This window comes from Mytilus trossulus, chromosome 8 (assembly GCF_036588685.1).
Source record: "Mytilus trossulus isolate FHL-02 chromosome 8, PNRI_Mtr1.1.1.hap1, whole genome shotgun sequence".
Lineage (NCBI taxonomy): Eukaryota > Metazoa > Mollusca > Bivalvia > Mytilida > Mytilidae > Mytilus > Mytilus trossulus.
In genome coordinates, this window is record NC_086380.1 from 47,319,484 (window position 1) to 47,334,545 (window position 15,062).

Below are 15,062 nucleotides of genomic sequence, written 5' to 3' on the forward strand. Positions count from 1 at the left end.
TAATTTAGCTCCATTGAAGAATTGTTTGATACGCCTTCTTAGTGATTAATATAGATCAGTAATGTAAGAAAATTTAATTTACCAAACATTTTATCATTGTGAGTAGATAATATAATTCTGATTTCAAATATTGTCTTTTTCAAAAAAAATCAAATGCCTTATGCAGCTAGTTTCAAACTGAATTTCTCACTCAAGCATTTGTCTGAAGTTTGAAGTTTCTGGAATAAAGTTGAGGTTATGGTGTTCTTTCTTGTGTGTGTTTGTGTTTGGGTATTCTGCTAGCAAAAAGTTAATAACTGATGACATCACACAAATAGCATGTTAACATGAAGCTTTGTTTGTAGTTTTGAGAACAAATATGACAAATGTTTCAATGGATATAAGGTCAGGGATAAAACAAAAAAATGCTTTGAGAGGTTACTCATCCTACAAACATGAGAAAATAATATTGTATTGTTATACATCTCGTCAAAACAAATGTTCTTAGAAAGTATCAAATTGTTTCCAAAATTCAATTATACAAAATTGTTCTTTGAGTGTACAAAAAATTCACTCATGCAGGTAACTTTAATTTGTAGTTTTAATCTGTAATCAAGCATGTTCACAAAACAAATTTTAATTCTCTAAATTAAGGAATTTATATGTGAATTTATTCCTGCAAATCATTGACCACTGTCATACTGCGAAATATAATTAATGCAATCTATTACAACAATTTCATGAAGGAAATATGTATACAAGTTTTTACCATTGAGAACCAGACAATGTCGCATTAATAAAACACCACAATAATTTCTGATTTTACAATACATGAACCTTGTTGTTAGTATGAAGCTAGGAATTCCTAGATGTAAAAAAGGTAGTACAAAAAATAAATATAGATTTTTCAAATGTTTCTATATATAATTTATTAATGATGAGCACATGAAAAGACAGTAATATATGTCTGGCTTTAAATTCAACAGGTGTGTTTCGTGAAATTACCAGTTTGAAAAAATAGATTTCACTGTTATCCTTACATCTCAACACCCCAACCCGTTGTAAGTCAAATAAGTTTTACAGTCGAATAGTCAAATACCTAACCAGTATTGAACATTTTCTTCTGGGATTATATTATCTAGAACATGAAAGGTTTAATAGTACAATTAACTGCAGAAGACATTGAACTATTTTCATCATTTTTTTTTGGCCAGTTTTATTCAGTGATTACATATGGCTTGTATTCTCTCATAAAACTGTTAATACCTTTTGGTAGCAGAGGAGAATCATTTTCTTTATATAGGAGTCCACAAAATAAGTAATTAACTTCCCTTCTATTTTGATTGTTTTTCATGAAATTGTTATTCATGAAATTTTAACCAAAGCAATAAATTCACTCAAACTGTTTAATTTTAAGATTGTTTGAATGACAAAGAAATAAATTAATAGCAGTGGCATTATAAAATCTACTATAATTCAAATTTTGAATGATATTGTAGAAATGCACTGAATTTGTTTTACGAAATATTGAGTAGAAAGCAATTCTTGTTTCTTCAATGTAAAAAAAAAAGGTATTTTATCACAATAGGTATAAAATGTTGTTTAAGGTATAATCTGTAGTTGTACAGATGTTTAAGAAAGTGGGACCATTACCTCGGGTACTCTCATTATCTGATGAATCATGAGGGTCATCTCCTCGGCTACTTTCTGTTGCACTCATTTGTCCACCATATGTACTGCTTGCATTACTAGGTCTGCTTTCTTTGGAATGATTATAATACTGCCCACTTGTTGAACTTGCTAAACTTATGTTGTCACTCTCTATAAAAAAATAAAACATTTAAGAATGTATTCTTACAGGAATTAAACATACATTGACCAAAGTTAGTGATTAAACATACATTAGGTGGATATAATTTTGGTATAAAGGATTTATACATCCAGTATTGTTTGATGCATATCTGCCTTGGGTGATGTGTTAATTGCACTGATTAGCTTAATTCCACTACCTTATTATTTTTCTTGGCAGTAGCTATCTAACTTCAAATGTCAGGTATCTCAATTTATTAGCAGTATCAGACCACCAATTCAGAATCAAATTTTTACAGTTTTCTTCCTATATTGCCTTATGTTTAACTTCAAAGAAACAAGGTATGTGTCTCAAAGCACAATTCTTATTTTATTTGGTGTTTTTATAGAATATTTTGGAAACTTGAGGTTACACGGTTACTAAAGCTTGTACACTGGAACAAGAGACTCTCAAGAGCCTAGATCACTCACCTATAATTGTTTGCTTAAATCTTTCATCTATGATTATTTATGCTTTTCTATATAAAAAATGAGCGGCTTAAAAATTCCATTAAATGTTCTTTTCAAAATAAAAAAAAAATCATTTTACCCATATGTTTTGTTTTACCTAAAGTAGGGTCTATGTTTCTTGATGTACAAGGAAATTAAATACAAATTCATACTAGATACTGAAGATCAATTAATTTTCATGGGTACCAATCTTTCTTGATTTGCGAAAACCTTGCATTTTTGTGAATATTAAAGTGATTTGTGGTTGTGCCAAAGTTTGGATACAATTTTAAAGGAATTTGTATTTAGATAAACATTTAAATTGTTTGGTGGATTTTGTGGGTACAGATGAACAAGGAATTTTAATATTCAATGAATAACAAATCTCCTGTAGGCTTGTATACTAAAGTTATCAAAGGTTCCATGATTATAATTAAGTACATACAAACTATGTCAAAACCACGAAATTAAATATCCACAAACATGTACGTTTCCCATAATCCATGAAAATTGGTACCAACGAAAATTAATGAATCCACAGTACTATGTAATATGCATGCATGAAATTCTCTTATTTTCTGAGACCTTGTCGTAGGCGTACCAAAAACAATTTGTGTATTTCCCAAAAAAAAATTTATAGTACATATTTAACCACAACCAATATTATTTGGGAAGTTAAACCAAGTATTGTATTTCTGTGCAATCATAATATTTTGATTAAATGCCTTTAATGGGCTTTAGGTACCAGATATAATCAAAGCACCAAAGGGTGCTATAGGCAGTTAATCAAAAACCCAAAGGCAAACTTGGCCAAGTTCAGATGAATAGAGTAAAGAAAGAGTCAAAATATTATCTCAGGCATTGTTCTCAGCTATTTCTAAAGTATCAAATAATGCTTGTACAGTAATGTGTATGTTATGCAATCCTACAGTATCCTACCATTTTCAAAAGTTATTTTTTATTTATATTTATAAAGATTAAATGTCTGAGATTATGCACATACACTGTCCTATGTTAGGGGAGAGTTTTGTGCCAGTTAAGATGGTAAAGTCGCCACATTCTGTATGTACCTGTCCATAGTGAGGACCCACTAATGTGGTGATTGTTGCTGTATATCATATTTATTTTTCATAATTGTTTTGTACATTTTTTTTTAATTCTAATTTCTTGTTAGTTTTTAGTTTAATTTTAGTATGATGTCTTAGACTAATTTAAAAGGTACGTAAATTTTGTCTTCTATTACATTGTAATTTGAAATTGCCGCCAACTTATATCAGTTGATTAATAGACTACTGACGTATGTAATACGTATCAATGAAAAACAATATTCCTTAGACTTTTGCCATTTAGGAAATGTAAACGACTCATCTTTATAGATTTTTGCCGATCAAATATTTCATACAATTGTTCTTTGACATCTTAGCCAACAGCACAGGGGATAATGAACTATAGAAGAATTTCTATCGAGCACTACTTCCTATGTACAACTTCAAAACTTTTGGGAAATTCAACGACCATTTAAGGTTTTCATGATAATATTTTTTATATTCCAGAATAAAAAATATGAAAAAAGTGTCCAATTAGTTATGAATAACATGATAACCAGCCAGATAATAAAAGTGGCACATATTTCAGCATTTATTGGGTAGAGCATAAATCTAGGGTGCTCGCATAATGCAGATTAACTGCTTAAAAATAAAAAGCCACTGTGTCCAAAGGGATACAGATGATGCCCTTTCTAGGCATATACCATTATAAAGGGACATAACTCAAGAATTGTAAAAGTGACACAACCAAAATTTAAAATCAAAGGCTATGTGATAATATGCATTATAATATATATTTTATAACATTTAGTTGTAACAAACTGAAGAGAACGGAAAGAAAAATTCAGGGTTTTTTTTCCATTTGTAAAGGGGCATAATCCTAGAACGGTAAAAATGATGTTTAGTGATAATAAGCATCTTGAACTGTAAAAGTGAAGCCCTCAAAATTCAAACTTGATCTGTGTTTTATGGTAATAAGCATTGTGTATAAGTTTCATACCATTTGGTTGAAGGTAGTTAGTTAAAAAACATTAGAAGCTCTGAATAACCTATGGAAATTTGTCAAAACATTTATAAAATAGGTATATGATAATTACTCTTAAATATTCAATTTCCAGTAGGAATTGAATACCTTCAAATGTGTGAAAATAATTATTCTGTTTGAGATTTTCCCATCTGCCAAATTGAGTAATGTAACAATTTTATAATTTTTACCTGAATCCCTCATCTTTCCTGTTTTCTTTTTACCAATACTGATCTCATCCTCTGATTCACTTGTGGACTCCTGCTCACTGCTCTCATCATTATTGGCTATAAAATAAATAAAATGTATATAAGGATCAATTACTTAATTTTAGGGTTTGGATATTTTGGCAATTTTCTCTTGAAGGCATGGGTTTTAATTTGGTGAATGTAATTTTGGTGCGTCGTCCAATTGATGTGTTTAATTTTGGAATAATAGAAGTGAGCAAGCTCATTTATATTTGCCTTTATTTACCTGAGTGCATTTATTGACAAAATATCACTGGCCAACTCAAACTAGAAACATAGCAAAAAAACTTAATAAGGGAATCAGATATGCATGCCATTTCATATACATTTTTTTATATTGGGGTTCTAAGCCGAAAGAAAATATGAAATTAAATGTGAAACAATTAAAATCACTTTTTAAATAGAATATAATGTTTATTCAATTGTAAATATATACAGATGATATAGTAACATAAAATATTTTCCCCAACAATTAACATAATGATATTGTTGTACACATATGTGATCCAATTTTTAGTGTTTGCTTTATTTTTGTGTATTCAATTTTAGCACTCTCAATGGAGGTACAAATAAACCAAAATAGAACAACAACCAAATCACATGATTTACATTTTTTATTTTAAATTTATGCATCATTTTGGTATTTTTCTACTTTCCCTTTAAAGTGTTTATTCATATCTTTGACTATATTTCAAATTATTCTGAACTTGAAAACAATTAATGATAATGAGGTGATTGGAGTACTTTGGTCTCTTACTGGTCACAAGTATAAATCTATTATTTTTCCTAGGGATGAGATATTGTTTACATCTTTACAATTCTTGCTGTTATGGTATGCTGTATACGATAGATTCTGAATAAAGATAAACTCCTTCACAATTTAAACACCCCTTGTTATCATGTTGAAATAGAAAACTATAAATAGATTATTGACCAAGAATGAGATGAACAAATCATTTCCATAGTTATATAAGCATATAGGAATCTGATGTACAGTAGTTGTCGTTTGTTTATGTAATATATACGTGTTTCTCGTTTTATTTATATAGATTTGACCGTTGTTTTTCCCATTTGAATGGTTTTACACTAGTAATTTTGGGGCCCTTTATAGCTTGTTGTTCGTTGTGAGCCAAGGCTCCCTGTTGAAGGCTGTACTTTAACCTATAATGGTTTACTTTTTAAATTGTTATTTGGATGGAGAGTTGTCTCATTGGCACTCACACCACATCTTCCTATATCTATATAAGAAACATTAATACAAGTGCTTGTAAGCACCGATGGGTAAAGATTGTTTAAATTTTTCAGTGAACATTGTATTTATAAATAGTGCATTGGTTGCAGTTGATGAAATTGATAAAATTAATTTTCAAAAATCGAGTTATTTCCCTTTGCCAATAATTGTAGTTAAAAATTGATTCAACTACTTTTATGGACAAAGAAAGATAGCTCCAGTTTTAAACCAGTTGCTTCGCAGGGCGCAGCATTATACGACCGCAGATGTAGAATCCTGAACAGATGGGACAAGTATGGACACAACTTTTAAGTTTGATACAGCTTTAAATGTGGATTGTGATTAAATAGTTGACACAGCATAGGTTTATGTCACATTATGATTTGGACCATTTGGACCTTAATGTAGACCAATTTGAAATCTGGACCAAAAATTAGGAATCTACATACAGTTAGATTTGGAATATCAAAGAACCCCATTTATTCAATTTTTGATGAAATCAAACAAAGTTTAATTTTGGACCCCGATTTGAACCAACTTGAAAACTGGGCCAATAATTAAAAATCTAAGTACATTTTTAGATTCAGCATATCAACGAACCCCAAGGATTCAATTTTTGTCAAAATCAAACAAAGTTTAAGTTTGGACCCTTTGGACCTTAATGTAAACCAATTTGAAAACGGGATCAAAAATTAAGAATCTACATACACAGTTAGATTCAGCATATCAAAGAACCCCAATTATTCAATTTTTGATGAAATCAAACAAAGTTTAATTTTGGACCCTTTGGGCCCCAAATTCCTAACCTGTTGGGACCAAAACTCCCAAAATCAATACCAACCTTCTTTTTATGGTCATAAACCTTGTGTTTAAATTTCATAGATTTCTATTCACTTATACTAAAGTTATAATGTGAAGACCAAGAAAAATGTTTATTTGGGCCCCTTTTTGGCCGCAAATTCCTAAACTGTTGGGATCTAAACTCCCCAAATCAATACCAACCTTCCTTTTGTGGTCATAAACCTTGTGTTTAAATTTCATAGATTTCTTTTTACTTAAACTAAAGTTATTGTGCAAAAACCAAGAATAATGCTTATTTTTGGCCCTTTTTTGGCCCCTAATTCCTAAAATGTTAGAACCAAAACTCCCAAAATCAATCCCAACCTTCCTTTTGTGGTCATAAACCTTGTGTCATAATTTCATAGATTTCTATTAACTTAAACTAAAATAACTGTGCGAAAACCAAGAAAATGCTTATTTGGGCCCTTTTCGGCCCCTAATTCCTAAAATGTTGGGATCCAAACTCCCAAAATCAATCCCAACCTTCCTTTTGTGGTTATAAACCTTGTGTTAAAATTTCATAGATTTCTATTCACTTTTACTAAAGTAAGAGTGCGAAAACTAAAAGTATTAATACGACGACGCAGACAACGACGCCAACGTGATAGCAATATACGACGAAAATTTTTTCAAATTTTGCGGTCGTATAAAAAACCTCAACAACAGTGAATGCAACACCACCAAAATTCAAACTTTATCTTTGTTTTATGGTAACAAGCATTTTATATAAGTTTCATAACATATAATTGAGGCAAGCTTGTTATAAATTGGAAACAAAAAAATCTTGCAATTTTTCCATTTATAGAAGGGCATAACTTTAATATCTGTATTTTGTGATAATAAACAAATGTTTTAGTCTCATAACTTTTGGTTGAGTTAGAGAACTGAAACTAAAATTTTTGCAATTTTTCCATTTATAAAGAGGCATAACTCTAGAAGAGTTAAAGAGACACCATCAAAATTCAAACTTAAATTAAGAGAACAATTTAGATACGTACAAATGTACAGACAGATAAGGGAAAAACTTAATGACCCCTCTGATACAGCGGGGGAATAAAAATCATATTATAGTTGTGTTTACCCTGGTTTGGTCTACCTGTACTCCAAGTATTGTATTGTCTGGTTGATCCAGGTCTACTTTTAATAGACCCTCTGGTCTCTTGTCCCAATCTACTAACTGCATATTTAGAGGGTCCTGTCTTTTTCTCTGGAAGGATATATTTTGGTATACCCTTAAAAAACCATGCTCCAGATCTTTTCCATACCTTAAATTATTAATAAAGAATTATAAAAGTTAAAACAAAAGTTAGATTTCTTAAATCTTGCTGAACTTCAACATGAACTAAATATATATATATGTGTGTTCATGCTTAAAGATTAAAAAAGAGAGGCTACCAATCCCTCACACATCCCAAATTTAAATAATAGGCAAAACTCACAAGATACTTGAAGGTAGTAAAAAAGAACTTTAGTTAGGAGTAAGCCAAAGATTTCTGTCATGTTTGTATTAAATGGATCTTGTATACCTATCATTTTTGCTATTAACAGTTTTTTCCTATTTATCATATTTTCAAAGATTAGAGGCAAATTCTCTAAAAATGAGTTCACAATATATAGTGCACACTCTGACATGACTAGCCTGTATTACTGACCATTGATTTTTTATTGAAAGTCTTAAAGACTGTTTTAATACAATTATATATGTATATCATAAACTTAACATTTAAAAAGATCCATGGCAATGAGGTCAAGGTCAGATATATCCCATCAGATCTAGACTTTCAGATATTCCACAACAAATATTCCATACCCCAAATAATTAGGTGATCTATTGCTTATACATGATAATTGGAGAACAGATCAAAACACAAAAACTTTTTATTGCCAAATGAACCATAAATATTAGGTTCTCAAGAGCCCAATCAATCCCAACCTTCCTTTTGTGGTAATAAACCTCGTGTATAAATTTCTTTTAACATTTACCAAAGTTATTGTCTGGAAACCAAATGTCTTCTGACGAGGACGACAACGATGTGATACCAATATATGATCACACAAAAGAGTTCTCATGCATTAAAAATGTATTATCTTTAAAGACAGACATATTGAAAACAATCAAATATAATTTTAGTCATCATTTTTTTTTTTTATCAATTCTGCTTTTAAGCATACATAGAAATACACACTAACTACACTCCTGTTGAACAGTCATAAAATGGATCAAAACTATAAAAGATTGCGTTTTGTATTATATTTATACTTCTAATCAAAGATTCATATAATAAATAGTGTTTTATCTTTAAGAAATGAGAAACAACAAATAAGGTCATTGGTTCATATTCCAAAGTTATAATTATTTCATTTAAATTAGTTCCTTATTATGAATCAACTACATTACCTAAAACTACACATACATCGGGTATTTAAAATGTCAAAACCACATTGTCCTATGACACAACCACATTACCTAAAACTACACATACATCGGGTATTTAAAATGTCAAAACCACATTGTCCTATGACACAATCACATTACCTAAAACTACACATACATCGGGTATTTAAAATGTCAAAACCACATTGTCCTATGACACAACCACATTACCTAAAACTACACATACATCGGGTATTTAAAATGTCAAAACCACATTGTCCTATGACACAACCACATTACCTAAAACTACACATACATCGGGTATTTAAAATGTCAAAACCACATTGTCCTATGACACAACCACATTACCTAAAACTACACATACATCGGGTATTTAAAATGTCAAAACCACATTGTCCTATGACACAACCACATTACCTAAAACTACACATACATCGGGTATTTAAAATGTCAAAACCACATTGTCCTATGACACAACCACATTACCTAAAACTACACATACATCGGGTATTTAAAATGTCAAAACCACATTGTCCTATGACACAACCACATTAAATAATAATGGTGAAATCATTATAATTATTAAGTAAGAAAAAAATAAGTAATGATGATTCCATATAGAGTACCCAGGTTAATATCACAACATTGAGCAATGATGGTACCATATTAGTTAATTAATAATATGCCAGACATTTTTAACTAGATAACCTTAGAATGATACCATGTGAGTTGAGGTCAATTTTTTCTATTAGTTTCAGAAGATAAGATTTCATTTAAAAGCTCAGAAACGAAGACAGAGGTAGTCAAGTAAAGGCAAAATCTCACACTGAAGCTGTTGGTCAGGTGAGCTAAACACCAACAAGTCTCAAAACTTCATTTGGTATAAACTTAGTGACATAACCAGGAGGTCAAGTCTCTAAAATATTCTTTACTCTACATACCTCTCTGTTCTCACTACAAATCTTACAGAGCCACAGAGGTTGTTTATTACTGTTGTATGTATCTATGCCACACTTTACACAAACAGCCTGAAATAGAAATTGTGTGTGTAAATAATGGATGATGGATGCCACAGATAAGGTTCCCTACAACTAGTCAACATCTACCTTACTGATGTGGATGTCAAGAACTTTGTATCACAATATGTCAGGATATGTATTTAGATCTTGGTATGGTTCTATGTATTAAACCAGGAGATGCAGGTTTTTTGTGTAAAGCAATACCACTCATTATTATCATCAAAAGAATCAGAAAACAAGAAGTGGATGTTAAAGAAATATAGAAAATCAAAATATTTTTAATTTTATTCACAAATGAAGATATTTGGGATTGGAAATTTTTATTAACGTATAAAGACATATCATATTATCTGTAGCTATGTTGTACCTATAGGGTTGAACATTCTTGATTACAGTCTGCAATACTGAGTCTCCATGTCTATAAAATCCATTCTGTGTACAATATTTGTTTGTTGTTCATTTTTTGTACTAAAGAATAAGTTGTAAGTTTTCTCGTTGGAGTTATTTTATATTTGTCATTTCATGGCCTTTATAGCTGACTATATGGTATGGGTTTTGCTCATTGTCAAAGGCAATACCATGACCTATAGTTGTTAATGTCTAAGTCATATGGTCTCATGAAGAGTTGTCGGATTGACTATATATTATACCACATCTCCCTTTTTTATATCTTAAGCCTTTATAGAAAATCCAAAATCAGCTTATCTAAAATACTATGCTAATATGAAACATAAAATAACTTACTGATTTACAGTCATCACAGAAAGTAGGAGAAGCTCCAAGTAAGCCAAACTCATCACCACATAAAATACATTGAGTAGAACCATTACCCATGGCGTTCTTCTTCATATTGTCTAATTTATCAACCAGTCGACTGCAAAATAAACACACATTCAAGCAAAGGAAACATCATATCCTGTAACTATCTCAATGGAGATAGGTTGCACTTTGTAAATACAGCTGTTTGTCAAACCATGCCTCTTTTGGGGAATTATATAATATTCATAGATAATTTGATTTGTTGACATACTGGTTCCCACTTATGATTTCTATATTTCATCTCATTGAGATATAACTTAGGAATGTTACCAGTATAAAACATACAATTGCGGTGAAAAATGAATTCTGAAGTAGGCATTTCCTGCACATTGATTTGTGATCTTAGTATAACAAGTAAAATAAAAAGAGAATGAGTCTGTGGGACACAGGTGATGATTATGCTTGCATTTATTATTATAAAGAATCACAACCCCACAACATTAAAAGTAACCTCACCCAAAATTTCAAACTAGATATCTGAGTTTTTATGTTAGAATTGTGTATAAATTAAAATAAAATTTGGTTGATGCAAATTAAAGTTTGAGAAATAAAAGCGATTTTGGGACAACCCTACTGATAGACATGCATACAGAAATACAAGGGTAAGAGTCTAATGCCTAGGTCACACTTTTACCTTGCCTGATCCACTACAGATTAAATCTCTCAGATGATAATGGAAAAGCAGTTTCAATAGTCCGATACGGATCCGATACAGATGAACAACAGTTTGACTACAGGGTTTGGCATTACTACCACAGTAATTAAGGACAAGGTTCATTTAGCAACATGAGTGATACAGGTTTTTACGATGAGACACAGCTGGTTGATTTGGAAATGACACGGTTTAGTATGCAAAGACACATTTCTGGGCTAATGTATGGCAGATATACAGTGGTTTGCTACCGTACGACTAAGGGTTAGTAAGGGTAACAGTACAAATGAGAAAGGTCTGAAACTGAAAAGTACAAACCACCACATTAAAAGCCATTTATCATTTCTATACTCAAGCTTGTGATTTATCATTTCTATACTCAAGCTTGTGATTTATCATTTCTCTATGGCAGTGAATTGTAGATTTTTGACATGTTATGTTAAATAAATTATTTATTTCTCTGTCTGTACCATGTGTTGGTCTTCCCAATCCTCAGACCTACCACGTGTAGCAATTCTTGATTATGTGTGACTATTCTTACAAAGTTCTCGAATGTAAACTGGATTGTCCGCACAAAATTCAGTCATGAAGGACTCATACTCTGCTTTGGTCACCACTATGTGTGCAATCAAGAAGCTCAACCACTGCCCTGTCATTTTGTGCCATATCAATATCCTATCACAGCCAAATAATTACAAGAAGCAGTTGTTGATCATTCATGTTGGATTATGTTATGTTTACCTCAATGGCAAGACAAAGAATTTGTTGGACCCTATAACATGTATAAGTAGGGAGTATTTATAAAGAATCCTTTAATGTCAGTTTATCGTGGACAGTAATATTCTGTATCTTGACGTGTTGTTACGTCATAGTTAACAGTGACAGACTGTCAGAACCCTGGCTGATCCCTACTACATGAATTGTAATGTAATGAAATCGTGCTGTTTTTGACAAACTCTTAACATATCCAAGTGTATCCTCAACAGATACGTGGTGTAACCAAACTAGTACATAGTTCTCTAGGGACTAAAACAATTTGTATGTATTTAAGGTTAGTAAGGTTTACCATGGTTGTTTGATCCCTTGTCAAATTTTGTGCATATTCAAAAATTGACAAGGATAAATACAAGTACTATATATACTACCTATGACTATGGCTTCAATACAGAAAACTATGGACTAATACAAATTGCCACAAATGATGCCGGATCGTATCCTTATATAGCTAATCCGGCTTGAAATCAGTGAAAGTGTGACCTAGGCAGCAGATAATAATTTACTAATGTTGCAGACTTGGAAAGATGAATTGTTTACGTTTCTTTTAAAAACATTGTGTTTATGACAAAACTCCAGTTAAATATCATCAATCATTGATTATAGGATGTCCAACTGATTACCATGATTGCCTCTTTTTACTAGATCTTATAATAAGGGATTTAAATTGGGATAGGACAAAAAATGTCTGGCTGGCTCTGATATTCTTGAAGGCCCTGGGTGTACAATGACATTATATGGTGAAGATTCTGAAATTTTTTAATAAAATTCTGATTACCTGTCGAGGACTTATGAGTACATGCAGTGTCTATATATGAAAAAGTTCATGTTAAGCTAAATTAAACCCACCAAAACATGATGGACTTACAAATGAACAGACAAACTCCCCAGCAGTATAGTATTTAACAACCACTTCTAAAAATTTGTGTGTTTGGTTTTTTTTGGCGTTTTTTTTTTTACATCAAATCTATCATAGAGTTACATTACAAAAGGATTTTTTACCCAATTCTTTCCTGTTCAACCTGCTCTATATATTCAGACTTTGATATAACATTCATAATATGGTCTTGTTCCTCCATACTAAGTTGTTCTCCTTTGTTAAATTTTGTAAACTTTTCTGTATGGACAGACCACCCAGTTCCAAGTCTACAATATAAAATATTTAATAACATATATATATATATATATTTTGTAATGCCAAATTTTGCTGATATCTACAATGCTGCTTTTTGTCATAATTAACAAATGTATTCCTTTATAGTTTGAAAAATATTTGTTTCCAATATTCTAAATCTTTTTGCTATCCTGGTTTTGTGGTACAAATTAATGTAATACCATACACCTTTGATTGTTTTTATAAATCTACAGCCATCTAATATATATATCCATCAATTAATTTTTTATTTGAATTGCTCTTACTTTTCTTCATATATCATGTATAATAATGTAACTTTTGAGAAATAGCTGATGAATTTCATTTATCCCTCCATTGCAGTAGAAATAATAAAGAGCTGCATCATGAGTCTCCAATGATATGCCTGTCACCATTTAGACTAGTCTTTGTGCTTTAAATGAATTGATGTGATCAACTTGAAATACTTCTCACTAAAATGTTTACTACTCACAATGGTACCCCTAATGAAACAAAACATGAATAATTTGGCTCATTAAGCAAAGATTTTTTTGCTTCCAATCACTGATCTTTAAAATGCTGTAACTTTCTTATGAATGCATAAAAAAAATAAAAATGAGGTATATATAGTTAGATAAAAGATTAATCTTTTATGTAATATTTTTAATTATGCAATTATTATGTGATTTGTGCCAAAATCTCGGTCAGTTCACTTGAATGAATTTAGCTGTATCATCTCTTTAACTATTCAGAAAATTTTAACAAAATCTTAATCAACACATCATGGGCTTCAAAAGGGTGTCTTAAATTGTCCCTATGGTATTTCAGGGCGCATTTCATTTGCGCCAATTTTTAAAAAATCAAACCTTTCATTTGCGCCTCAAGGTTATATATCATTTGCGCCAAAAAAAACAACTTCATTTGCGCCATTTTACCGGTATGACAGGTAATAAAACGGAAAAGTTAAATATTATTTACGATTTATTTTGTTTTTTGTTTGTACATAACTCCCCCTGGATATATGTGTGAGTTCATACTCATTTCTAATACAAAACTGAGAGTCACTAAGGTTATAATTATATATAGTGTTCACATGACCAGTCCAGTGTGAGGTGTCATGATGGACATAGTCAAATCTGAGACAGGCAGAGGAAAGAATTCTGTGATATTTGATGACCACATATATAGGTTATCAAATGTTTTAAACCAGATGCTCCGCAGGGCGTAGCTTTATACGACCGCAGAGGTTGAACCCTGAACGGTTGGGGCAAGTATGGACACAACATTCAAGCTGGATTCCGCTCTAAATTTGGATTGTGATTAAATAGTTGACACAGCATAGGTTTCTGACACAGAATGAATGTATTCAAATGAACTTAAAATTTTTGTTTTCTCTTAGAGCAATTCACTATGCTGTTGAATATTAATCCTCTCAAAAAAATGTTTGAAGAAATTTTCTTTTTATTTATGAAATTTCAAATGAGAAAAATTGAACCCAATTTTTTAATCACATCCCCCTTTCCCTTATTCCAAAACTAATTTCAATTAAAATAATCTAATGGAGTTTGCAACAATTACTACTCATTTAAATACATCATAAAATAT

The 15,062-nt window shown here is 31.0% G+C and overlaps 1 protein-coding gene across 7 annotated transcripts in view; it reads right to left on the minus strand.

Annotated features, from left to right (window-relative positions):
- The window catches only part of LOC134681048 (double C2-like domain-containing protein beta), a 143,881-nt gene that overhangs the window by 90,934 nt on the left and 37,885 nt on the right, over nt 1-15,062 (minus strand). For 6 of the 7 annotated variants that reach the window (XM_063540443.1, XM_063540438.1, XM_063540444.1 and 3 more), the window contains 6 exons: nt 13,328-13,471; nt 10,825-10,954; nt 10,003-10,089; nt 7,748-7,931; nt 4,539-4,634; nt 1,633-1,800 (listed from right to left, as the gene is read on the minus strand). In XM_063540443.1, coding sequence (XP_063396513.1) covers nt 1,633-1,800; nt 4,539-4,634; nt 7,748-7,931; nt 10,003-10,089; nt 10,825-10,954; nt 13,328-13,471 — 809 coding nt within the window. The remainder of the gene's footprint in view (nt 1-1,632; nt 1,801-4,538; nt 4,635-7,747; nt 7,932-10,002; nt 10,090-10,824; nt 10,955-13,327; nt 13,472-15,062) is intronic. The other variant, XM_063540445.1, reaches the window with a different exon arrangement.